At 43.3% G+C, this 24,706-nt stretch overlaps 1 protein-coding gene across 4 annotated transcripts in view; it reads left to right on the forward strand.

Moving 5' to 3' along the window:
- LMNTD2 (lamin tail domain containing 2) overlaps positions 1–24,077 on the forward strand; it is a 77,758-nt gene extending 53,681 nt beyond the window's left edge. For 2 of the 4 annotated variants that reach the window (XM_081854207.1, XM_081854205.1), the window contains 10 exons: positions 5,581–5,679; positions 5,973–6,070; positions 7,419–7,555; positions 10,671–10,785; positions 13,766–13,961; positions 15,122–15,241; positions 16,203–16,393; positions 17,290–17,438; positions 19,368–19,450; positions 23,866–24,077. In XM_081854207.1, the coding sequence (XP_081710333.1) occupies positions 5,581–5,679; positions 5,973–6,070; positions 7,419–7,555; positions 10,671–10,785; positions 13,766–13,961; positions 15,122–15,241; positions 16,203–16,393; positions 17,290–17,438; positions 19,368–19,450; positions 23,866–24,012 (1,335 nt within the window). In that variant the 3' untranslated portion in view covers positions 24,013–24,077. Of the gene's footprint in view, positions 1–5,580; positions 5,680–5,972; positions 6,071–7,418; positions 7,556–10,670; positions 10,786–13,765; positions 13,962–15,121; positions 15,242–16,202; positions 16,394–17,246; positions 17,439–19,367; positions 19,451–23,865 lie in introns of those variants that run through there. The other 2 variants (XM_081854206.1, XM_081854208.1) reach the window with 2 other exon arrangements.
- The last annotated feature ends 629 nt before the right edge of the window (positions 24,078–24,706 follow it).

Consider the following 24,706-nt stretch of genomic DNA (forward strand, 5'->3'; position numbering starts at 1 on the left):
TACTGAAAATCGGTAGAATGCAGTGTTTTTATTTTACATTTAATAATAATTAAGTCACAGAAGTATAATCATTCGGTGATATCCAGCTAAGGCATACTTGAAGTAGGCTCATTGATTTCATGGCTTCTACTGAGTGTGACTAACATTGGATATAACCCACTGCATATATTCTTGCTGGGGCTTCTGGTTTTACAAGTTGCTGGTGTAAGGCAACAGTTTTTGAAAGAGACGAAGGTGGTACGCAGAGCTGTACCTACGGGGTGCGCATAAACATTTCTTGTGTCCCACACAATTATTTATGTTCAAACAGATTTTTGAAGCAAGAAATACGTATGTAGCTCATCATCACTTCCTCCATTCCACTTCAAATTATTTTCTGTTTCCAGCCACGGGCTGAATTTTTATCCAATCCTGAACCTTATCCTACCACATGTATATTTTTCTTCGGCAAGAATGCTGCCTGTTGCCTCACTACTTTGCTGGTGTGTTGTCAGCATAGTAATTCTGAAAAATGCCAGTACATGGGGGGGGGGGGGGACGTGATGCTAGGACAGGGGTAGGCAACCTAAGTCCTGAGGGCCAGATGTGGCCCAATCGCCTTCTAAATCTGGCCCATGGATGGTCTGGGAATCAGCGTGTTTTTACATGAATAGAATGTGTCCTTTTATTTAAAATATATCTCTGGGCTATTTGTGGGGCCTGCCTGGTATTTTTACATTAGTAGAATGTGTGCTTTTATTTAAAATGCATCTCTGGGTTATTTATGGGGCATAGGAATTCTTTCATTTCCCCCCCAGAATATAGTCTGGCCCACTACGTGGTCTGAGGGATGGTAGACCGGCCCATGGCTGAAAAAGGTTGCTGACCCCTGCGCTATGAGGCATTTATAGCATGCAACTGGCATTTATGATGCCTAACCCTGGGGAAGAAAGGCTTTTGGAGACTGCTACAAAAAGTAATATTTTGAAGGCTTTTCGGTGTGTGTGTTTTTTAAACTGGCTCACACCGCACCATAAATCCCTTGTTTAATGCAAGTGTGTGCCTCCTGTCAATCACCAGAAGGGAGGGAGGCAATGAGAAGCAGAGGATTGGTGCAGTGTTGGTATGCTAGCTAGGGGGTTGGCTAGATGCTGGGAAAACATTTGAGGCCAGAAACAGAATACTAGACATTCTTCATGCATCAGGATTCAAATGAGATTAAACTGCATGAGTTGCAAATGGACGCACTAGCTGGTGATTTATTAGTGCAGTTAGCAGGGAAAAGTCCTGGCTGTGCTAGATGCAGAATGATATCCCAAGGAACTGGAACAGAGCTGGAAGCCACTTGCGTGCGCGCTCTCTCTCTCTCTCTCACACAGTATTTCCTAATGTTCCTGCCTTCCTCTATCAGCAAATGACTGTACAGTTTATATGTAAACAACTGAAGAAAATGTAGAAGAGCTAAACCACTTTTAAAAAGAAAGCAAGCACAGGACAGCAGCAGCAAGACCCAAAACTAGTCAAAACCACCACATGACATCAGTGGTAGCAGTGTATTGTCAGTTTGCACTTACTGCAAATGCCCCTCTTAAACAGCAAGCCCACGTTGCCCCCTGGCAAGAACTCCCATGCACCCATTGGTTAGGGTGTTGGACTAGGACTTGCGAAAACAGGCTTCAAATCCCTACTCAGCCCTGAAGCTCTTGGGCCAGTCCCCATCTCTTAGCCAAACCAACCTCACTGGGTTGTTGTGAGGAAGAAATGGGAAGGAGGAGAACCACGTACACCACCTTGAGATCCTTGTACATAAAGGTTGTATATAAATGTAATAAAATAATAAATGGTTGTCATAGCAAGTGCACCACAAACCCACAAAGGAGAGTCCATGCAGTCAGGGGCAACATGAGAAGGGCTGAAACCAAGAAAAATAGCTCTGTCTCAGCACTCTCCTCTGTGGGTTTATTGTGAGCATCAATTAGAGATCAGGGGGCAGAAGTCTGTGCCCTTCTCCCTGTCAATGACTCGCTCTTGTTGCCCATGGCTGTCTGGGCAATGCTGAGCTGGAGAAAGCTCATGTGAGAAACAGGAAAAGCTCCTGGGCCAAAGTGAAGTTTGTCCCTCAGAGATGTCAGTAACTCAAAGCTCAGAGGAAAGCCTAAGCAGCTCCGCAATGGCAGCTTAACAGGAAAGGTTAGGAGAGGTGTGAGATTGGGTCAAAGCAATTACTTCATTATCTTGACATCATTTCAGAGAGACAGAGGTGTGCACAGAGCAGCCAAGTGGCTAATGGGAGGAGAGGGAGAGGAGAGGGAGCAGAGCGGGCGAGAGCAAACCCATATTTTACAAATCATGTGCCCAGGGACACCGCAGGCTCTTGTGCGGAGAGCCTCCAAGCTTCTTCAGAGTGCGCTGTTCCAACAGTAAAGAAAAAGACCAGCACCCCATCACCATACTTCTTAATGAGGATGATGATTCCTGGATGGAGACTTTGTAAGCCAACTTAGTAAGAGAAATGAGTTTTAAAAGATTCAGAAAAAGTCCAGAACTTACATAACTGCTTACATAAGCTGCAGCATCAAAGCAAGGCAAGAGAAGAGAAGGAGGACACCTTGAGGCTGCAGCTGAGCTGAAGGGGCACTGAATAAGAGCATAAGAAGAGCCCTGCTCAAGGTTCATCAAATTCAGCATCAAATTTCATAGGCTGGCCCGTGAGAAGCTTCTAAGCAGTCAAGAGAGCTGGATTCTGCATATTCACCCTGTGCAAACCCCTCTGCCTTGCATAATCCCTTCCCTGATTTGGGATAGCTCAGTCGGTAAAGCATGAGTCTCTCAAACTCAGGGTTGTGGGTTTGATCCCCATGTTGGGCAAACGATTCCTGCATTGCAGAGGGTTGGACTAGTTGACCCTCCTGGTACCTTCTGAATCTGTAGTTCTATGATTCTGTTGCTATTCATGCATTTGGGACCAAGTGTGCAGAGAGGCAGACTGCTGAATGTGTGTTGGCAATCTCCATGACCCACAACCCTCACCCTGCTGAAGACACGCTCCTAATGCATCAATAGCATTGGAGATGGGCCTGTGTGGGGCATGATCATGCATATCTCCACATGACTATAATTTTTAGGTTTCTGGAGGAGGACACATTTGATAGGCTGTCTGGAATCTTGAAAAGAAGCACCTCTATCACAGCAGTCTTCTCCACCTAGTACCCTTCAAATGTTTCAGACTACAACTCCCACTATCCCCGGCTGTTGGCCCTGCTTGTTAGGGCTGATGGGAATTCCAAAGCACACAAGCTTTGTGAATGCCTTTCATAAGGTCAGTGCCATGAAGACAAGAGAACCCAGAAGAGTGTGAGGGCTAGATACTTGACTCCTCAAAACCCACATACAGAAACACCGCCATCTAGCACAATACTATATAGCCCATCTCAGTTGAATGAAGCAGCCTCAGAAGCATACCATCTTAGTATAATAAGTTAATAAGGATTCATAAGTATAACCACCTTCTGAGGCAAATCCTTGTTTAATGGGTTTTCCTGAAAAATAAAGACTGAGGGATTATGACATGTCAAAGGGCACTTGGGTTCAACTGCTGAACTGAGCTGTGATAGGAACTCAGATCCAAGTTCAACACTTTTAACATAGTGACTGTAAGCCACATTCATTTTCACAGTTATAGTGTCCATATATCAAATCAGGGAGCTGCCTTGGTTAATATGTTGTAAAAGGGCTAAGTAGACCAATAGACTGGCTTTATGGTCTCTCTCTCTCTCTCTCTCTCTCTCTCTCACTCTCTCTCTCTCTGTGTGTGTGTGTGTGTGTTGTGCTTGAACAGTGTTTGAACTACTCAGGTTTTGTTATGGCAGTGTGGCATCCTTCATTTTAAAAACAAAAACAGCTGCCCCACCCTGCCTGGGTTAAAACTTCTGTTATTTCCTATGTGTATGCACATTAAAGTAACTTGTCCTAGAACTAACACTCTCTCACACACACTTATATCCCACTTTTCTCAATTTGTGTCTGTATCAGTACTAATACCCCTCTCTTTCTCAGGTGATGGCAACCCATGTTTAAAAGTACAGTACTGTTACTGTAGACCCAAGATTAATTGCAATAACTGGCCAGTAGGGGGCACTCACTGCTTGCAAAAAGTCTGATGCCTGTTTTTCTTCTCTAAAGCGAATCCATCAAAGCCCCAGATTATGCAGAGTGCTGACATATCCTATTTCACTTGTATTTTGTTTCAATATATAGCCTGCTTCATCGCAAATGATCAGAATAAAATATTTTTTAAAAAGGCAAAATATAAAGTAACTCGTCACAAAACATCACCACTAATAAGATCCTGACCATTTGCCAAAAATATTTGATTCTGCTCTATGATGGCTGTTGAGTCCCAGGCCTTACAGATTGGTTGCATTTACAACTGAATCAGTCTTTTCCCTCTGGCCAAGCTCTGCTAAGTCATTGCCCTTGCCTTTTCTGTCGCTTATTGTCTCCTACTACCTCCTTTGTCCCATCCTTGCTTCCCATGTGCCCCCCCCCCCGCTCCCCATCACTGCAGAGACGTATGGCTTATCCCATTGTTCTTTTCACTCTTTCCAGTCTTAAAAGGACTGGTCTACCAGGTGGATTGAGGATTAGTCCTAGCACCTTTATACAAATATAAGGTGGAACTGGGAATACAGTATACAGCTCTGATCACACCATCTAAAAAAAAGAAAGAAAGAAAGAAAAAGAAAAAATATATACCGTATTTTTCACTCTATAGGAAGCACCCAACCATAGGACGCACCTTGTTTTAGAGGGGGAGAACAAGGGAAAAAAATCTCCCCCTCTCTGCTCAGTGCCCCTTCAGCAAAGCGGCAGGAGAAACGGAGCCCCTTCCGTTTCTCCTCCCGCTTCGCTGAAGGGGCGCTGCGCAGCTCTCCCTCTCTGCTGAAGCCAGGAGAGTCTTGCTCTCCCGGCTTCAGCAAAAGGAACCCGAAGCCTCCGAAGAAACCCTCTCGCTCTCCAGGCTTCAGCGAAAGCAACGTGAAGCCTCCGGAGCGCGAAGGGAGCGCTTTGGAGGCTTCGCATTGCTATCACTGAAGCCAAGGAGCCTGCATTCACTCCATAGGACACACACACATTTCCCCTTAATTTTTGGAGGGGGGAAAGTGCGTCCTATAGAGCTGGAAACACTACAGAATAGGGCAGCCAGAATGATCAGGGAACTAGACCACCTCCTCCGAAAGGAAAGTCTAAAATGCTTGGAGCTTTTAAGATTAGAATACAAGGTGACTAAGATGGGACTTAGGAAAGAATGCACACTGTGGAGAAAGTAGATGCTTTTTCTCTCCCTCCCACATCATGGTAGAGGTTTGGTCATACAGTGAAAGATGAAAGGAAGTACTTCATTGCACAATGCATAATTGATTTCTGGAGGTTGCTGCCCTAACGTGTTGTGCTGGTCACTGGCTTAGATGCCTTTTAAAAGGGACTAGACAAATTCATGAAAGGCTGATCTATCAATAGCTGGAAAATGCAACAAATAAATTCTAACTTGAGGGATTGGCAGGCCCTAATAGTATCTGACTTTCCCCCCCTCTTGTGTAGCTCTGGTCAGAGACTGGAACAAAGGTAACATCAGAAACAAGTGATCTACGGCTTCGGAGAATTCCAAAGCACACAAGCTTTGTGGATGCCTTTCATAAGGTCAGTGCCATGAAGACAAGAGAACCCCCTAGAACCACTACAGTGTGCTTCATGGAAGGAACATAGCTTTCACTTCACAGAATTACTGTATTTTCCCGTGTATAAAACGCCCCCATGTATAAGACGATCCCTATTTTTTGAGCCCAAAATTAAGAAATAAATAATTGCAACATTCTGTGTGTAAGACAACCCCCAATTTTAAACTTAAAAAATTTGGGGAGAAATATAGTCTTAAACATGGGAAAATACAGTATCGGGTGTTTATCGGTGTCATCACTCTTCCTGCTTTTTAGTTTGGAAGTATTTCGCTGAGTGAAGAGGAAAAAGATGAAATAATCCTGAAATTAGAGAAGGCACACAATGGTGCGCTGGAGGGAAGCTCACAGGAAAGGTAATTGCAAACCGCAGGCTTTCTGACAGAAAGGACCAAAAGGGGCTTGGTAGAAAAACAGCAGCCTGTCTGAGGTAAGTCGGTATCTGAATACACCTGAGAATGTAGTAGAAGCATCCAAGACAGCCCGTGGTCCTCTGTTTATTGCTTTACATCCTCTCAGCAGTGCTATAGGGCAGGGTCAAAGGAACTCTTTTCAAGCAGAAGGCTGCATACTTTTGGACCAGGGATAGCTCAGTCAGTAGAGCATGAGACTCTTAATCTCTGGGTTATGGGTTTGAGCCCCACATTGGGGGTTGTTATTAGATGACCCTTGAGGTACCTTCCAGCCCTGCAACTCTATGATTCTATAAAAATAGAGCAGAGCAACAATTCTATCAATGAGAAGGCTAGATTCTATACACACTCACATACCCCTCTCTGTCCTCCATCCAAGAAAGCGACAGTTCACAACATGCTGCAGCCAAAGAAAAATACGCAAGTAGTGTGAGAAGCAGGGTGAGTAGGGAGTAAGGCTGGGGAGGTGATGAGGCATGGGGAGACTCCTGGGGGCCAGTTAGAGAGGCTTGCGGGGCACATTCACCCACTGGGTCTGAAGTTCCATGCCTCTGTTATGGGGAAATCAGTACTTCCCTACATATTTCCTCTTGTGAGGAGGTGGAGGGGGGGACACAAGCAAGGAGTTGTATAGCATGGCAGCCACCATGGATTCCCCCCCCCCAACCTAGTGTCCCTGCTATGCCCCCTTTTTGAAGCTGTCAGTTTCTGTCCTCTTTAAAGTGAATGTGGGAAGTAGAGAGAGAAGATGCCTCTGCTCCAGCAGACAGGGAATGTGAAATCTCCGTGAAGTACCACCATTGCCAGCCTGCAGAAATAGTAAATCCAGATTAAATTAGGGTGGCAGTGGGGTGGGGTGGGGTGGGGTGGGGTGGGATATAGGGTGACATTTTTATGAGGACGATGTGAAGTGACTGCTACAAAAAAACTTGCATGCACAAACTGTACCAAGTGCACAGTAAACTTCCATGCGGAAGTGCCGTGTAAAGCAGAAAAGGCTACCAAAATCCCTTTCCTCATGCAGCAGCCCCGCTATCTTTTTGATGAAGATGTACTCCTCACTCCAGTGCTAGAACACAAATTTTCCATTAGTTCTTTTGCAAGAACAAGCAAATAGGTTATGCACTTTGTGCCACAGCACCCCATTATGTGTGGATAGGATATCATACTGCTCCTAATGTATTGGGTATTCACCTGAATACAGCACTAAGAAGAATATGTGGGTTTGTTTGTTGAAAATTCTGGATTAGCCCAAAGGATGCATGTCAAACTCCCCACCCCCACTTTACAGTTCACCTTCTGAACCATCTTCGTTGGCTGTCCTCACCTCTCAGAAATCAGACATCTTTTCAGTGCCTGACGCCAAAATGGTAGAATCGTCTTCCTTCAATACGGCACCATCTTCAGAGAAAATGCCCGTGGGGAAAAGTAAGTTCAAATTCTTCCTCTTTAAAAATAGTCCGGCATTGGTTAGTTGATCAAAAAGTCGTACATGCAATGCATACTCAGCCACACACATGTGCAATGCACATAGGCCCAATGTAATCTAGGTTAATCTCTTGGATTGTTCCATGTATGCTAAAGCATTGACTTTACTGACAGAGCCCCTCCAGACTTGTGGGTTGGGTTTTTTCCTAATGTATTCTGTAACAGTGTCATTGCCACAATTATGACAGAATGCGAGCATCTTATACCCCTTCCTCACACAACTGATGCCCACCTGGGGTTGGCCAGTTGTGCCTCGCTTAGCCATTAGTGTCCTCCACCACTTCCCTATGAGCTCACAACCCTTTCCCCAGACAAGAAGAAATCTGGGGATGCTCAATTAAATATAGGATCCCCAGAACCTAGAATAAGCCACCCTGCATCACTTACAGTTCACTCAGAGAGTAAAGCAAACCCACAGCTCCCTACATCTGCCAGTGAACAGATTAACTTTTTGGTCTTTAACAACCCCGATCCTAGACTCCTGAAGCAGGAACCCAAACATTCTAGGCGCATGTAGAATTACAAGAATCATTGATACTGGCAAACACATGCACCTCTGACCCCACTAACCAAATCACAAAGCTTTATAAAGAACAGGAGGGGAGATGACAAATAGACAAAGCAGTTTAAAAGAAAAGAGCACTGTGGCTCAGAGCTATGTAGGTTGACCTAAGCAACAACAGGCTTCTCAGTCTACTCACAAGTAACAGAATATAGATGATCAGTTGCAGGTCCTCCCCACCTCCCCCAGGAGCAGTAAGGGACAGCGTGAACCCCTGATGAAGGGGTGGGGGGCAAAGGCTTGCCTTCAACAGCTCACTCTTAAGAACTCTATACCCCACCATTTGTTGCCATTCAGTGACCAATCAGCCATGTCATGTTTTGGAGGTAAAAAGAAAATGTACACGTTTGGGGGAATAATAGAATGCAAGGGGCAGAGGAAACTAGTTACAGTATATAGTTTAACAAACTAGTGTTAGTAAAACTAACTAGTGTTAGTTAATGCCAGTATTTCCCACCACCTCACTGAGCTTCCCCCTTTTGAGGCTATGACTACAATCCTACACACACTTACTTGGGAGTAGGTCTCACTGAACTCCATTGGGCATACTTCTGAGTGGACATTCATAGGACTGCATTGTTTATTTCCCATGTCCGTGGATGACCTTCCTGCAGTAAAATAAAACTTATGGATGAATCATCATCATGCTATAGGAGCACAATCCTGCAAACAAGTAATTATGGAAGAATTAACAGAATTTCTATGTGGTGAGATTTCTCTGTAAAACAAAATACGTATTTACTCTTTAGCTAGGCTATTCACCAGTGTTCTTGCAGGAACACAAACCAAAAGCCCTAAAGCTGCCACCCTGTGCCCATAACCCACCCAAACAAGGCTGGCAGAGGCAACCTTCCCTTTTGCCATGACAAGAGAAAACTGTTGTAAAGCCGGCTACCAGTGGTTACTCCTTCTCTGTCCCCATGGTCTTCTAAAGCATAATAAGCACTGCTTTACCTCCAAAGTTCCCTTGCCTGTCCCTGCTGACACATAAAATCTTTTCTCAAGCCCTCCATGGAATTGATAACATGGACACCATACTGAGCTGCTTGAAAGCTTGCCTCCTTTTTCCCTCCCTTTCTCCTGGCCCAGCGCCACCTAGTGGTCCTTGTGTTTATACAGCTACCTCACACCATATGTTGTTTCCTCCTCTTGTCCCTCCTTCTCTCAAGACAGTTTCCTCTTCAGGCTATGGCTCCCTAGCCTGACTTCTCCAGCTCCTTCCTTAAACTACTTTTCTCTGGGCCTTGTGTCCTTCCCTACACTTCCTGAGGGAATCTCTTCCTACACGAGCATTTTCATCTGCCCTGCCTGCGGCCTTCCCTCTGTCCCTTACAGCAGTCTGATCCTAGACTCAACTCATGAACATTTGGCCTTTCACTTGTTTCAAAGAAGGTGTACAACAAATAATCTTGTAGCATTTTCAAGACTAACATGTCCATAATGGCGTAAGCTTTGGAGACCACAGTCCACAATTGTATGTCATTATCTGTCTGTTAGGTTTTTAAAAATCAGTTATTCCCCTCTCCTCCCCGATAACATGGCAAGCAAAACAAACTAGCGCCTAGTGCTGGCACATTCTTTCTCAGCAGCTAAACTATTTTAACTTTTCATAGCACAGTGACTCAGCCAGTGGCTGAGCAGGTGTATTGATTGATTAAGTGAGGTAATTCTACTTTTCAGTTAGATAAATTATCCAATACATATGACATGGAGGTAACAGTTGTTGTTTTTTTAAAGCAACTCTACAATGTTCATAAGTTATTAAAAATTAGCATTCATGATCCTGCTTGGTACAGACGCAGGAGACTTTGGAATTCCCTCCCTAGTGAAGCTAGACTGCTTCACGCCTTGTTGTCTTTCCCCAGCAGGACTTTTCTGTTTCAACAGGCTTTTGGGTACGGACTGCTTTTTATGAAAGGGCTAGTGCCGTGTTGTTTTTACTGTAATAATTTGTATGGGTTTTTTTTTTATACATGTTATATATGTATATAGTTTTACTTCCATCAATGTTTAATTGCTTTTTAATGATTGTTCTTTTCCATGTTTTTAGCGGTTCTCATTTTTATATGTAAGCAGCCTTGTGTTCCGTCAGGGGGGAAAGGCGTGTCTAAATAAATAAACAAATATTCATAAATACAGATAACTTATTTGTATAATGTATTTATTTATTATTGGATTTACATCCCACCTTTCAGCCAAAGCACCCAAGGCAGTTGATAAGTTGAAAACATAAAGTGATATGTAAGAGAGAACAGAGAGACTCCTCTCAGACCCACTAGGGGTCATTTCCGGAACTAATGGCCAGTGCTCTGTGGCCTGGGCTTCTCATCTGCCTTCCCCCAGGGCACACAGGCCTTTTCTAATGCAGCTAATCTCACCACAATGTAATGTCTGACTTTCAGCTACAGTTTTTCCCCCTGGAAGTTTTCATTAGTTTTTCATTAGTTTTCATTCATATGCCATATGAGTATATTATGTTTCAACTTTCGAAAGCTCCTTCCCTGGATCGTTGGAGCCTTGCACAGTCTCGTCTCACTCTTGGACAGCTGTCAGAGGAAGAAATGCACACTCACATTTTGGCCTGCCCCTTCGTAGAAGAATACAGGAGGTAAGTACCTTCAGAGCTCAACTCTGGTGGGAGCATTTGCTGCCATTTCTCTGCGACTCAGGAGAAGAGTGATAAGCCTCTGCCTTGCAGTTTCACTGGACCTAAGGAGAGACTCCTGCATGCTTTCTACTACTTTCCATTTTGAAGCAAACATTATTCCTTCCTCCTGGATGGTCTGTACGCTACTCCACTGTGTGTGAAATTCTCAGTAAAAGCCCAGCCAGTAAAAGACAGGGTGCACCCACCCAGTAGCAACCCAGTTCACTGCTGGCAAAGAAGATGGGGTAGGGTGAGGTAGCAGGGATGTTGGCACAGTGTGGGCACAGTGGAGGGAGTGTTTGATGGGCTCCACTTAAGGTACTGGCAGCGGCCTCTGCCATGGGAAGCCACATGACCAATGCCAACCTATGCTGCTGTGCCCTGCTGACCACTCCTGGCTGAACCTGTGTCCACATGTACACTGAAAGCTGTGCCCAGCGGCCACCCACCCCATCCTCTCATAGTGCAATAGTAGTTCTGCCTTCAAATGAGGAGGTAGGCTTTTTCAGAGCAGGGAGCAAAGACCTTTCTTTGCAAGTTTCACTTGGCACACTTTGAGACAACAGTGCAGAACCCACTTTCAGCTTTTTAGTGTGTTGCTGCCCAACTTCAGAGCGCTTTTTGAGGCCCTGTATCATTCATCAGTTTGCCCATCCTTTTGTGTAGTGCTCCTTTTCTGAGACAATGTTCTGGGCCTACCTGCTATCCATCACTGATCAACATGAAGGAGGCCCTCAGCAATGCAGGGTAGGGTCCACCCCTGAGGCACCCTCCGCCATTCTGTCAGACAGGTGTCTGGTGGATCTGGAGCTGCCAAAGAATCGTAAGTTATAAAGACCCAGAGAAGCAAAGTTGGGAAGAAGTTGGGCTTTTCACATTATGTGGATAACGGTGTGCTTAAAAGCATCAGCTAGCTAGACTTACAAGTCCACTACAGTGGTACCTCGGAGTCCCGTTTGCATCCTGAACAGAACGTAAGACGTGACTGCACGTCTGTGCATGTGCAGGTCGCATTTCGCCGCTTCTGTGCATGCGCGTGATGTCATTTTGACCGTCTGCACATGTGTGAGCAGCGAAACCCAGATGTAAGCGTTCTGTTACTTCCAGGTCGCCATGGAGTACAACCCGAAAATACTTATCCTGAAGTGTATTTATCCCGAGGTATGACTGTACTAGCACCTCCAGCATCACCTTCAGCTCACAAAGCAGCAAGTCTGTAACCACTTTGTGTAGTGTGCAAACATTTGCTCAACTCATGACTACATGCCCCTGCGTGTGTGTGTGTGTGTGCACACGCACACGCACACACACACACACACACACACACACCCAACATCCTGCCAACGATCCCTTCATGTTTACCCCACAAACCTCATTGTTTAAGGAATAGCTGTTAGAATCACTTCACCTCAGATGAAGTGACTTTACCAGCACCACTTCTCTCTCACATCCGCTCTAAATCCATGTGCTTTAATTACCTTCTTATGTGCCTCCCCCCCCCCCACATCTTTTTGGCTTTTAACCTCCCCAGTTGGCTTCTTATTTTTTATTGCTTTTACCATCCTCCTGGAATATGTAATGGAAGTGGAGCGAATATGATCTCCGACAGGATGTGCTATTTTGCCTGTTCATCTGTGACACAGCTTCTTATCAGGCTTTTCTGCTCCTCCTCCACAGACCTGGTATTCACTAGGAAACTGCAAATGGCCAGTCTGCATATGGCAAATGTTTAATAATATTGGAAGTATAATAAAAATATTTCTGTTGAAGATAAACATGTATATCTGTAGTTAACTCAAGAAACTATAGCTGTTTATACTCTATACCTTAAAAGCACATTCAAAGCACAGTCTTTTCCTCAAAGAATTCTGGGCACTGTAGTTTACTCCTCACAGAGTTACAATTCACATCCACATGTTAACAAACAGCAGTGCGCAGAATTCTTTGAGGAGAAAAATGTTATTCGAATGTGCTTTGAAGGCATAGAGTGTACGTAATCTAGACTTTGTATAGATGTGGTCTCTCCCACCCCACCCCAAATATACTTTACCCCAGGATTGTCAGGGTGGTGCTCATGGGTGCAGTTGTACATGCAGAGGCATTCACTGGTTCTCAGAGACTTGCTTCCCCTGCTGAAATTAGGCTTGTGAAAAGTATTTTGTTGCAGCCAACAGAAAGATTACAGAGTGTGCTTGGCCATTGTGTGCATGTAGTGCTCATGAGAGTTTGTCCAATTTGCAAATGCACCCATGAGCAAGAAAAGGTTGGTGATCCGTGCTTTGCCCTAAATAATCCTTTTCTAATTCTACTATGTTTCCAGACAAATTCACAACTGTCTCAGCTGCTACTACTCTTGTAGCTTCAGACCGCCATTTTCCTTATACTGGAAACTAAGTGCAGTAGAACCTTGGTTTTTGAACGTAATCCATTCTGGAAGACCGTTCGACTTCCGAAACATTCGAAAACTGAAGCATGCATTTCTGGAAGCATTTGCTTATGGAAAATTCAATACGGAAGCCGTGTGGCACATTTTACTTCTGAAAAGCGTTTGAAAACCGAAGCAGTTACTTTCAGGTTTTCGGCATTCGGAAACTGAAACAATCAACTTCCAAGATGTTCAGAAACCAAACTTCCACTGTACTTGAGTTAGAGATGACTAAGTTGGTCTGTGAGAAGACTTGTTCTCATCACAACTGCCTGTGCTTCTCTCAGTTGACTTTTAACCCACTACCTGTCTGGATTTTCACTTTTTGAAATATGGCAGCCCTAGATACCTCCCCTCTCCCATATCTCTTACCTTACTTCTTTTGTCTGCCTTACACTTTAAGAACCCAGAAGTATTCCATCACAGGCCCATAAGTAGCATAGCTCATACCAATTGTTTCTAAATCAGTCATACCTAACCCATCTTTTTTCTCCTCTTCCCACTTTCTTCCCCTAGATGCCATATTGGTTCAGGACCGTTAAGGATTGTGAGTGTACATAACACAGGCAAATTTGTCCGAATCTTCAATACATTATTGAACAAGGAAATAGATTTAAGTGGCTACATCATCCAGCAGTGGGTTAAAGACTTCCCAGTGTCTATCTATCGTTTCCCGAATGGCACCATTCTGCCTGCACAGCATCACATCACAGTAAGCAGCAGGGACCTCTCCTGCTTCCCAATCCTGAGTGTAATATAGATATAGATACCGTATTTTTCCATATATAAGATGCCCCCATGTATAAGCCACCTCCTATTTTTGAGGACTAAATTTAAAGAAAATGAGGGGAGATGGCCCAAAGTTGTTGAGCTTTTTTAAGGGGGAATTGCACTTGTGCCATCACCCCAGCAGGGCCGTTGCTGGGTTGGCAAAGAAGTGGGCAGCCACTCGCCCCACGCCACTGAGGGCGGGAAGCTCCCTAGAGCATGACTGCCAACCAACTGGCTGGCAGTGCGCAGCTCCCCACCACCACCACTATCCATGTATAGGACAACCCCAGTTTTTTTACATGATTTTTGAGTCAAAAAACCTCATCTAATACATGGAAAAATACGGTATATAAGATATTATCTTGCTGAAGAATAATTTCATGCCACAGGTAGTCCAAAATATTTTGCTTCAAACAGATGACATCAATATGAACTGAAAGTTAGCCCACTGGATTTAAGAACTCTAAAAAGTTATTTTTGCTACAAAAAAATTCTATATCCTAAAAAAAGTTGAGTTTGAGCAAAGAAAGAAAGAGGGAATCAATTGTCTCTATCTTAAACATTTCTAAATTGTACTATGCACTTATGAGTACAAAAAATATTTTTAAAAAGCAAAATGGTTGTATGGGAAGTGTTGCTGCTTTCCCAGAAACGTGTAATTCTGACCAACAAAACAGAATGTATTTCTACCAGCATTACAGGGAAATAATAGAATATATATGGGTGGAATTTAACATCGTGCTAACACAATTGCTCCATCAGCACAAGCATTTATGTTTGCCAGACCAGGGTTTTTTTAAAGCAGATTTCCTGACTGCACAGGAATTTAATGAGCAAAGCCAAAAGGGATTAACAAATTAGTAGTAGTTTTCTGGACTGGCTCACTTACTGGATCTCCTCTTCATTCCAAATTGTCTTTCCAATTTTCTCCCCATGAGGTCTGCAAAAACAATTTTCTCCCCATGAGGTCTGCAAAAAACAATTTTCTCCCCATGAGGTCTGCAAAAACAGGGCACCAGGCTACAGTTACAGATGAAAATGGGAGGTACTGTAGGTCATACATTAATGTTGTGTCTCATCCATTTGCACTATATTTTATAGGTGTGGGCTGCAGGGGCCAACCTAGCTCATGAGCAAGCTTCAAACATGCCACTAAGCAGGCAACATTTTTTCAGAACGGGTCCAGAATGCACGACCTGCCTCTGTGACTACCATGGCCAGGTGAATTGCTTTGTTTAATAGTCTGGAGGGGAAGGGATGTACAGTGTGTTATAATTTTCTTAGTTTTAAAAATTAAAAAGGGGGAAAGGCCCAAAAGGTTGACCATCCTAAGGTAATGATAGCCAACGTGGGACCCCCCCAGATGTTGTTGGGTTACAACACTAGACATGATGGTTGGGGTTGATGGGAATCGTAGTCCAACAACACCTGCAGGGCACCACATTGGTTATCCATGACGTAGGGTGGCATTGTATCAGAGTAAACTTAAGCATAGATTTGTAATATGAAACAGTATTTGAGTGTGGTGGAGCTCATGAATATACATGAAATGGCTGTTATGCACACTGTAAACAGTGAGATGTTTATGTGAACCCAAAGTGTGCCTTGGGGTTGGTTTCTGTTGAATGAGGTCACCAAAGACCTATGGCATTTCTGTGACTTAAGGTGTTGTTTACATGGCGAGTGAAGCTGCAATTGGTTTCCCACATCCAGGGAACAGTGTATCTCTGCGTGTTTATTTTGTGTGTCAGTTATGGTACCCCTGCCCCGAAGAGAACATCATGTGCAGCCACCAAATGGCATCACAGCTTGTTTGGAGCAGAGCATTAGTAGTTATAAGCCAGCAGCTAAATATTAATGGCCACTTCTAAAATTTTGAATAAATGAATATAAACCTAAGTATGTGATCCTAGATTGTAATTTCTGGATCAACAGCTGATACACATTTATGGCTGTTAGGAATGAAGGACATGCTAAAGGACTTGCATGCCCTGAGGGGAAAGCAGAAGAGGGAATGTCTACCATCCACTTCGGAATAGATCCTGAGAGAATCCGTCCTTTTCTCATGCATTGATATAACAAATTGTCAACTACCATGGGAGCATTGAAAAGCAGTACTGTATTATATAAATGTCGAAGTCTGGTGAATAACTTTATTTTCCTTTCACTTTCATCTTCTAAGATTATCTCACAATATAGAGGTCCTCAGCACTTCATGGCAGCTGCAGATGCCTATAGTGATAATGTGGACCTTTCAGTGGACAAATTTCCCCTCAGTGAAGATGATGAAACTTTTGAGTCCTTGCCTTCGAGGCCAGACGTAGCTTCGTCCCAACGAATTCGTAGAACTTCAGGCATCTTGGTAAACAAAAGGTAGAGATTCAATCTAGGTGTGTGCTGGTGAAAAACAGGTAGAAGGAATGGGGTACAGTCAGTATCATGCAATGGTTTGCACATAACACTAAGCCATGGTTTATTAAACCATAACTTAGTGTTATGCATGACCCCTTTTGAGCCACTTAACTATAGTTTGCTTACTGCATACAAACCACAAGCTGAATGCATTATTTGTTATTGGCTCACAAATCCTGGTTTATTTTACATGTTTGGTGTTATATGTGAACCTAGCACCTTTCCTTAACCATGGCTTGTTTGACACTCCCTGTCTTCTATAAATTCACAAAACTAGAAAGGCATGAGGCAAGATTAGCTCAAAAACCAAACAAATGTTGGAGAAACAAGTCATGTTTTGTTTGATTGTCTGTAAGGCAACTTGTGGTTAACTCACGTTTTGTTAAACAAAGCATGGTTTAAAACAAACTATGGTTTAGTGTTAAGTGCAAATCATAACATTACTATCACACTGCTAATATCAAACTCATGCCCTCTGAAGACTGTGGCTCTGAATCTTTAGATGCCAGCACCGATTTTTAGAACAGTGCAGTCTTGAAAGGTTTGATCTGCCATTTTAATTCAAAATGGCATCCAGTTGTATCCAAAGAGACGAAAACCTGCTCCATGATCTCAGGAAGCATTATGCAAAATTATGACAGAGGTGTCCAAATATGCTGTGTACAAACAACTTTCCAAAATATAAAGTAGATCAGGTTGATCACTTTCAGTGCCCAGATGCACCAGTGTGAAGTGTTTGCAGCTGCCCTGCAGTTGTTTGAAATGGATAGTGTTGGTTGCAAGGAGCTGATGCTTATTCCGACTCTTTTAACAGGATGAGCTTCCTCTTGGGTCAATCTTCTTTTTTTCCTGTTCAGGTTCCATGGACACTTTTCTTTTGATTCTGCACAAAGTAGCAAAATGCTGCTTAGTCGTGCCACAGGTATCAGGACGAAAATCAGTGATGCAAGCAGCGAAACTTCCAGCTTATATTCAGTTTCCTCAAAAAGTTTGCTTCCACTCATGGGTATGCAAGTCAACATAAGGATCTCTGTTTTAACTATATCTGTTGTTAAATATAATCTGTGTACTGATATATGCATTAAGGAAGAATTTTATGCTGTATTTGTCAAAATACATAAAAAATAATTTCAGAAGCATAACTTAATTCAATGTATTCATAACTGGAACTAACTACACGTCACATGCAAATGGATGGTATGGAGCCCTGATGCCTTCTTAAAAAAAGAAAAAGGAAAAATAACTCTAGGAGGGAGTGTTTTGAGCAGAGCATCAGCAAAGATAGGTTGGTTGGTTGGTTGGTTGGTTGGTTGGTTGCTTAGCTCTTTCCTGTCCATCATTTCCCAGCTCTGTATCACCTTCTAAGCAGTTCACCACTCCCATTCCCTGCTGCTTTGGCAGACAAATGTGAAGCACAAAAAGGGTAGCTACTGAAAGAGAGAAGCATTCCCTCTTTTTGTCCTCCCTACTCTGTTCAAAATACTTCCTCCCCCCTCCAAAGTTTTATTCCTTTCAGAATGGTGTTGGGCCTCCATTCGGTGTGTGTACACATACCATATAGTTAGCCCATTAGGACAATTCCACACTAGGGACCAAAATACAGTGGTACCTCGGGTTAAGAACTTAATTCGTTCCGGTGGTCTGTTCTTAAGCTGAAACTGTTCTTAACCTGAAGACCACTTTAGCTAATGGGGCCTCCCGCTGCCGCCGCTGTGCGATTTTTGTTCTCATCCTGAAGCAAAGTTCTTAACCCGAGGTACTCTTTCTGGGTTAGTGGAGTTTGTAACCTGAAGTATATGTAACCTGAAGCGTCTGTAACCCGAGGTACCAATGTATGGGTAATAAAAATGTTTCCCCTCCCACCTAATATCCTGGAAGCTGAATGGAGGGAGGACAGAAATCTCTCAACATCTCACAAAACACAGCCTCAGGTTCATTTAGTGTAGATGCACACTAAGAAATAATACCAATGTGCAGTGAGCAATCTAATTACAGTACCTAAATCTGTGGTCATGGGCACGGTGGCACCCTTGAGGATTTCCCCTGGTGCCCACAAAACCATTGAGCACCCTATTCACTGCCTCCCCGACATGACATGGCAAAGGTGGGTATTCCCCCCCCCCCAAAGTACATAGAGCTGAAGGAGGAAGTTTCAAAGAGTGACACTCTTTCCTACTTTCTCGTTCAGTGCAATGTGTTTTTCATGTCTCAGACTGGCAGTGGAGCAATGAAGAGGAAGGAAAGGGGTATGAACTGGAAGACAGCAGAGGAAAAGGAAGTGGCAGGAGGCAGAATGAGAAAGTGAAGTGCCACAGGGGATGAGGGCCAGTGAATGCTGCAGTCTGGGAAGGAGATGAAGAGTGTCCCAAGGGCCACATAGAGGCACCCAGAGAGCCACATTTGGCCTCTGGGTCTGAGGTTTCCTGCCCCTGCTCTGAATCATTTAGGTCAAGGTTACCTGAAGTGCCCTTATTTTACTGTTAGATATTGTTTTCTAATTGGAAATTGTAGACAACTTTGTGGAAGAAGTTACTCAAAAAGTAGGATATACATTTTTAAATGAACAAGTATGGCTATGTCTCCCTCCCCCATCATTTGATGGTACCAAACACATGAACACGTTCTCCCCACCAACATTCCCAGTTGCTCTGTTCTTTCTGCAGTGTGTGGAATCATGTGCTAAGAAGTTAAATGAGGTGTGTGGTAAGATAGGGATAAATTGTGAGCCCTACTTGCTATTGTGTGAGTTCCAAAACACATTGTGCTCAGTCATTGCTCTGTGGGTCTAGATAAAGGTGCTCAATTGTTTATGATTCTTCTAAAGTGGGGAAGGGGTGTTTTAGACACCATCTTCAGTTTAGATTAAATTGCAAAGTGCATGTGGGGGCGAATTTTAGTGCTAATAAGGCACTCTGCTTTTATTGTTCTTTGGCAGAAAAGAATAGCAGTTCTTCAACCAGCGAGGGAGATTTTGCTTTTCAGACATGGCAGCCTCAAATTATGGAACCAGAAGCTAGAGTAAGTATGTTCATTAGTAACAAATACATGGAGAGGTTAGTGGCCTCCCCAGAGTCATACTGTAAATGCTGTGTAGGCACCTCTGAGCCCAAGGTTGCTGGATAATCAGACATGGGAATAAAGAAACAGGAAACAGAGGTTTCCTTCTCCAAAGCATAGTACAAATACAACTAGCAGAAAGTGCCCAGCGCTGTCTGGGAATTCTAAGAAACCCAAACATATTGTGATTTTTAAATGGATAGTATGATTTGTGAGTTTGGCTGCTGTGCGTGGCCCCCCCCCCCCCCCGATGCAGGGCTCAATGCATCCAATGGTATCCAAACATAGACAAAATATACCTCTTCCACCTTAGGAAATCTCATTTGCAACTATCACACCAAATTGGATGAAGGCATGTCAAAGTCATTTTCGGTCTGCCCTCTTGATTCAAAATTGTGTCCAGCCTCCAAACATAGAGCAGAATGACCATCTCCATCTTGGAACCAAATTGGGGGTCAATAACTTCAAATCATCCAAATTGGCATAGTTTGGACTCATGATACTAAATTGGGCAAAGTGACATCAAATTGGGCAACAATATCTTCAGGGGTGTCCACATTGGCACCGTTTGGACCCATAACCAAAACTGAGTGAAGTCACATCAAAGTCACATTTTGGTCCACTGTCTTGATTCAAAATAGCACCCAGCATCAAAACATAGATGAAGTTCGCTGCTTCCTCCCTCAGGAAATCTCATGCTGAGTTGGCCAATGTCTTCAGAGGCATCCACATTGGCACAAGCTGGCCTGCCATGCCAAATTTGCTAAATAGTGAAATGATATATTCCGAGGTGTCCAAATTGGTGCAGGTTGGACACATCACACCAAAAACTGGACAACGACACGCCCAAGTCACATTTCAGTCTGCCATCTTGATTCAAAATGGCAGTCGGTGGCCCAACATCAATGAAAATTGCTGCCCCCACTTCAGCAGCCCTCATGTAGAGTTTGAAATAAGCATAGTTTGGACCTGTCCCACCAAAAATTGGGCAGTCATGCCAAAGACATGTTTCAGTCTGCCAACGTCCAATCAATGGCAGCTGATGTCAAACATTGATGAAGACTGCCACCCCCACTTTAGGAACCCTCATGACAAATTTGTAAACAATATCTTGAGACGCATCGTATAGGAAACTTTCCAAAATATACAGTAGATAAATTAGTACTAAAACATTTTTTTTTAATAAAGAATAAAAAAAGCACTATAGCATGTCACACCACAATAATGTTATAATGCTTCTAAAAAAGTTTAAAAGCATTCTGGCCACTGGCATTTTTGCAGCAGGTTTAATGGCAATGACCAGAAAGCTTCTTATTTCTTATTTTTAGACAGCATTATGGTGTTAAGCACACTAACATTATTTTGTTTTTTTGTTTTTTTAAAAAAAAACTGGAAAAACTTTAGCTCTGGTTAAGAGATCAATTAAATAACATAAACAGGGTGATAAAAGGCACTTAACGCAAAGGTTATGGTGAATGTATGCAGAGTTTTGACAAGTTCACCTGCACAATAGATCTCTGCCCATCTAATCCCTGCCTCTTTAAACAGCTAGAAGTAGCACCAAGGGCATGTACACCTAGTGAGACTGTGCTCTTATTTTGGAAAAAAAAACCAAAAACAGACTTTCTACAGTCTGAGAAATGATGGAAGAACCAAAAAGGGATGGTGTTGGATAGATTCCTCATAAAAAGGGAATGAATGAAACATAGCTTAGTATAGACTGTAGAATCATCCAGGGGTTCCTTTAAATAACAGAGTTGGAGGAGCAGGGGTTAGTTTAGCTATCTGTATAAAAGCTCCTTTGATGATTTGAAGCTTTTAGTGTATTTTTGGTATCTGTGGAAGCCGCCCAGAGTGGCTGGGAAAACCCAGCCAGATGGGCGGGGTACAAATAATAAATTATTATTATTATTATTATTGGTGGTGGTGGTGGTGGTGGCAGACAGAGGGAGAATTTAGCTCAAGGAGGATAAGTACTTCTGTTCTGCTAACCTGCAAGGGTTGGATGTTTTAGAAGGAACATCTGGACCTTTTCCAATCCCCATCCTTTGTTTAGCTCTAATCCAGGATAAACTGATAATATAGGCGAGTCCCAAGAGAAAGAATAGGAGAAACAGAAAGAAGAGTACATGGTGGCAGGGTGAATACCTAAGTCTCAACATTGACTCACTGGGCACTTCAGCTGGAAAGCCCTCTTTTTGTGCTAAATTGGAAATCTATTTTCTTTACCTCTTGCTTGCTTAGATACATATCAGTGTGTCTACTTAAATAACAATTTCACAGTGCGCAGCAAATCCCATCAACTCCAAAAAAGATTGAAAGAAGCAGTAGTTATTGCATAGCGTGAGGATAGCAGCGCTATAAGATGACAGCATTTTAACTAGACCCAGGGACTGTGCTAAGGTTAATATGAGTAGAATGGGCAATGGCAGAAGGACAAAGATGCTGGCCCTTATAAACAGCCCCTGCCCCCTAAGTGCCAGTGCCAGTGCCAGACTATGATTATGGAAAAGCACACAGAAAGAGCCACAGTGAATGCTGCGCATGCAAATGCAGTCCTGGAACTGTTTTACATTAAAGGGCAGGAAATATTATAAAATAAGTACATGCATGCATGCATTCTGGGTTGTAGCCAACTAAGTTTTACTCAGAGTAGACACATTGAAATCAATGGACACAAGAGAGTCATGCCTCTTACTTTCAGTTGGTCAACTCTAAGTAGGACTAGCATTGGATACCTTGGGTTCACATCACGTGAGGGATCAGTTATTATTTTGTGATTACACAAGTAAAAAGTACCCTAGCTGAACCCGCTATAATTTAAAGTCTTCCTACACACCTGCCAGTTCCAAGTTATTAATTCATTAGGTCAGTGTTGATGACTGAAATTATGACTTGCTGTAGCATCCATCTGCAGCAGAGGAAGAGGCGCCTCCCAAAGTCTTGCACATTTTCAGGCCTTGAGTAATTTCCTTTATTTAAAGATGAGGCTTCCTGCTATTACAGTCTGTCATTTATGTAGCCCCACAAGTCACATTAAAACCAATGTAAAAAAAAAAAAGCCTTGCTTGTAATGTGCCTTTTCCAGGAACCTTGAAAATTAGATGAACAGAGAGGCTGTTTGGCAGACCTTATATTAGGAAAAAAATGTTACTGCTAATCCTTAGTGGAGGAATTAAATTGCTCTGCTTCCCTGTCTCCCCCTGCACAACCAGTTAGTATTTTAGTAGAATTAAGGTGGCAATTTTTTCAAAGGCAAATAAATAAATGGCATTTAGATTCCTAACTTCTAGTGAGTTAAGTGGATGTTTTTGCCTCTAGCTTGTGTCACAGGTCTGTTGTGCGACTTTGACAAATATGTTCCTCTTTTCTCTGCCAAATTTGAAAAAGGAGAAATCTTTATCGTCCTTTGGGCAGAGGTCTTGGATATATTTAAGAGTGGGAAAGGCTTTGATACTTTCAACACTTCCACAAAAGGGCAGATGTTAATAGATTTCACTGCCGCTAACACATCATACATATGGAGCATTCATCCTATAATAACAGGTTATGGACTGTGCTTGCTGATTTGAGTAGTATGCTATACTAAGGTAAAGGTAAAGGACCCCTGGACAGTTAAGTCCAGTCAAAGGTGACTATGGGGTAAAGCACTCATCTCACTTCAGGCCAAAGGAGCCGGCATTTGTCCACAGACAGCTTTCCAGGTCATGTGGCCAGCATGACTAAACTGCTACTGGTGCAACGGAACACCGTGACGGAAGCATGGAAACAGCATTGCGGCGGACGTGGGTGGTGCTGTGGTCTAAACTACTGAGCCTCTTGGACTTGCCAATCAGAAGGTTGATGGTTTGAATCCCTGGGACGGGGTGAGCTCGCATTGCTCTGCCCCAGCTTCTGCCAACCTAGCAGTTCGAAGCACACCAGTGCAAGTAGATAAATGGTACCGCTGCGGCGGGAAGGGTATGCTGTACTAAAATTACATCCAGGTAACATATGTGCGTTCTCTCTCTCTCTCTGTGTGTGTGACAGATAGAGAGACAGACAGACAGGGATAATGAGGTGCAACACAAGGTTGCTTGATCTGATTCCCCCCTCTCTGTCATGCTTGTGAAGCTCACCTTTTTCTGTTTAGATGACATACCAAAAGTCACAAAACAGCCAACAATGAAACAATCACAACACCAAACAGTGCTATGCCCAAGATTCCTCTTTAGAGTTTCTATGACTGTTACGTGTAATTTAGTTTTAGTAGCAGAGTATTGGGCTTGGATAAAGTGTATAATTATATTTAACAAAGTACTGAAGGCAAACGCCAGCCACACACACCTGCTTTTAAATGCTGCTATCTTTTGATAATAGCAGTGTCCTTTTTTCAGGAATTCAAGACTACGCTGGATACTACACTTCCCATGGTGTCCCTGATAGGACAGAGGAGTGCTCGCTCAAGATATGGCTTCAAGCATATGACTTACATGCCCACTATCACTGATCTGCACTTAAGGAGGTACTGTCCTGCTAGATGACATGCTGATGAATGTCACCAGCAAAGGTGGTTTGCATGGCTTTAAATACACAGCACAACTCTGCAGTTTGCCTGGCATGTATCTTTGTGACTTTCCCTTCCAATTCCGAGGCAGTTCTTTGTGCCAGCTTAACTATCTTGGAAGGCGTAAGACAAGAAGCACCACATTAATGGTGATGGGAAAGGAGGCAGAGAAAAGAAGTAAAGCTACATATTGCTAGGAATTTGGCAGACCCCCCATTATCTTAAATTTAGCAAAGGGGTAGAATTTACCCCTAATTTTTTGAAGTATGAAGGAAAGATGCCAGGTGAGTGAAAAAACTCATGCTGAACCAGTTCAGGAGACTGCTGATAGCATCAATGCCATTAAGAACAGGAGAACTATTTTTATGTTGTGAACCACTCTCAGGTCTATGGATAGGGGGCAGTATACAAATTTAATAAATAAAATAACTAAGTACCAGTCCATTAAGAACAATTGATCATCCAGATGGTGTCCTTTCCCCCAGCCGTGTATTAAGTTAGCAGAAGACAATAGCAAAGTTGAGAGGGGGAGGTCCCCAGGGTAACAGTGGGGCGTGGTGTCAGCACAGGAAGAGAGGGCATCCTTTTGCCACAGACATTTTGGGGTTTCTGGGAAGAAGGGGCAGGAAGTGGGCAGAATAGCAGGCTGTTAGAAAGAGACACGGGGAAGG

Source organism: Podarcis erhardii (genome assembly GCF_964252035.2).
Source record: "Podarcis erhardii genome assembly, chromosome: 1".
In the NCBI taxonomy this organism is placed as follows: domain Eukaryota; kingdom Metazoa; phylum Chordata; class Lepidosauria; order Squamata; family Lacertidae; genus Podarcis; species Podarcis erhardii.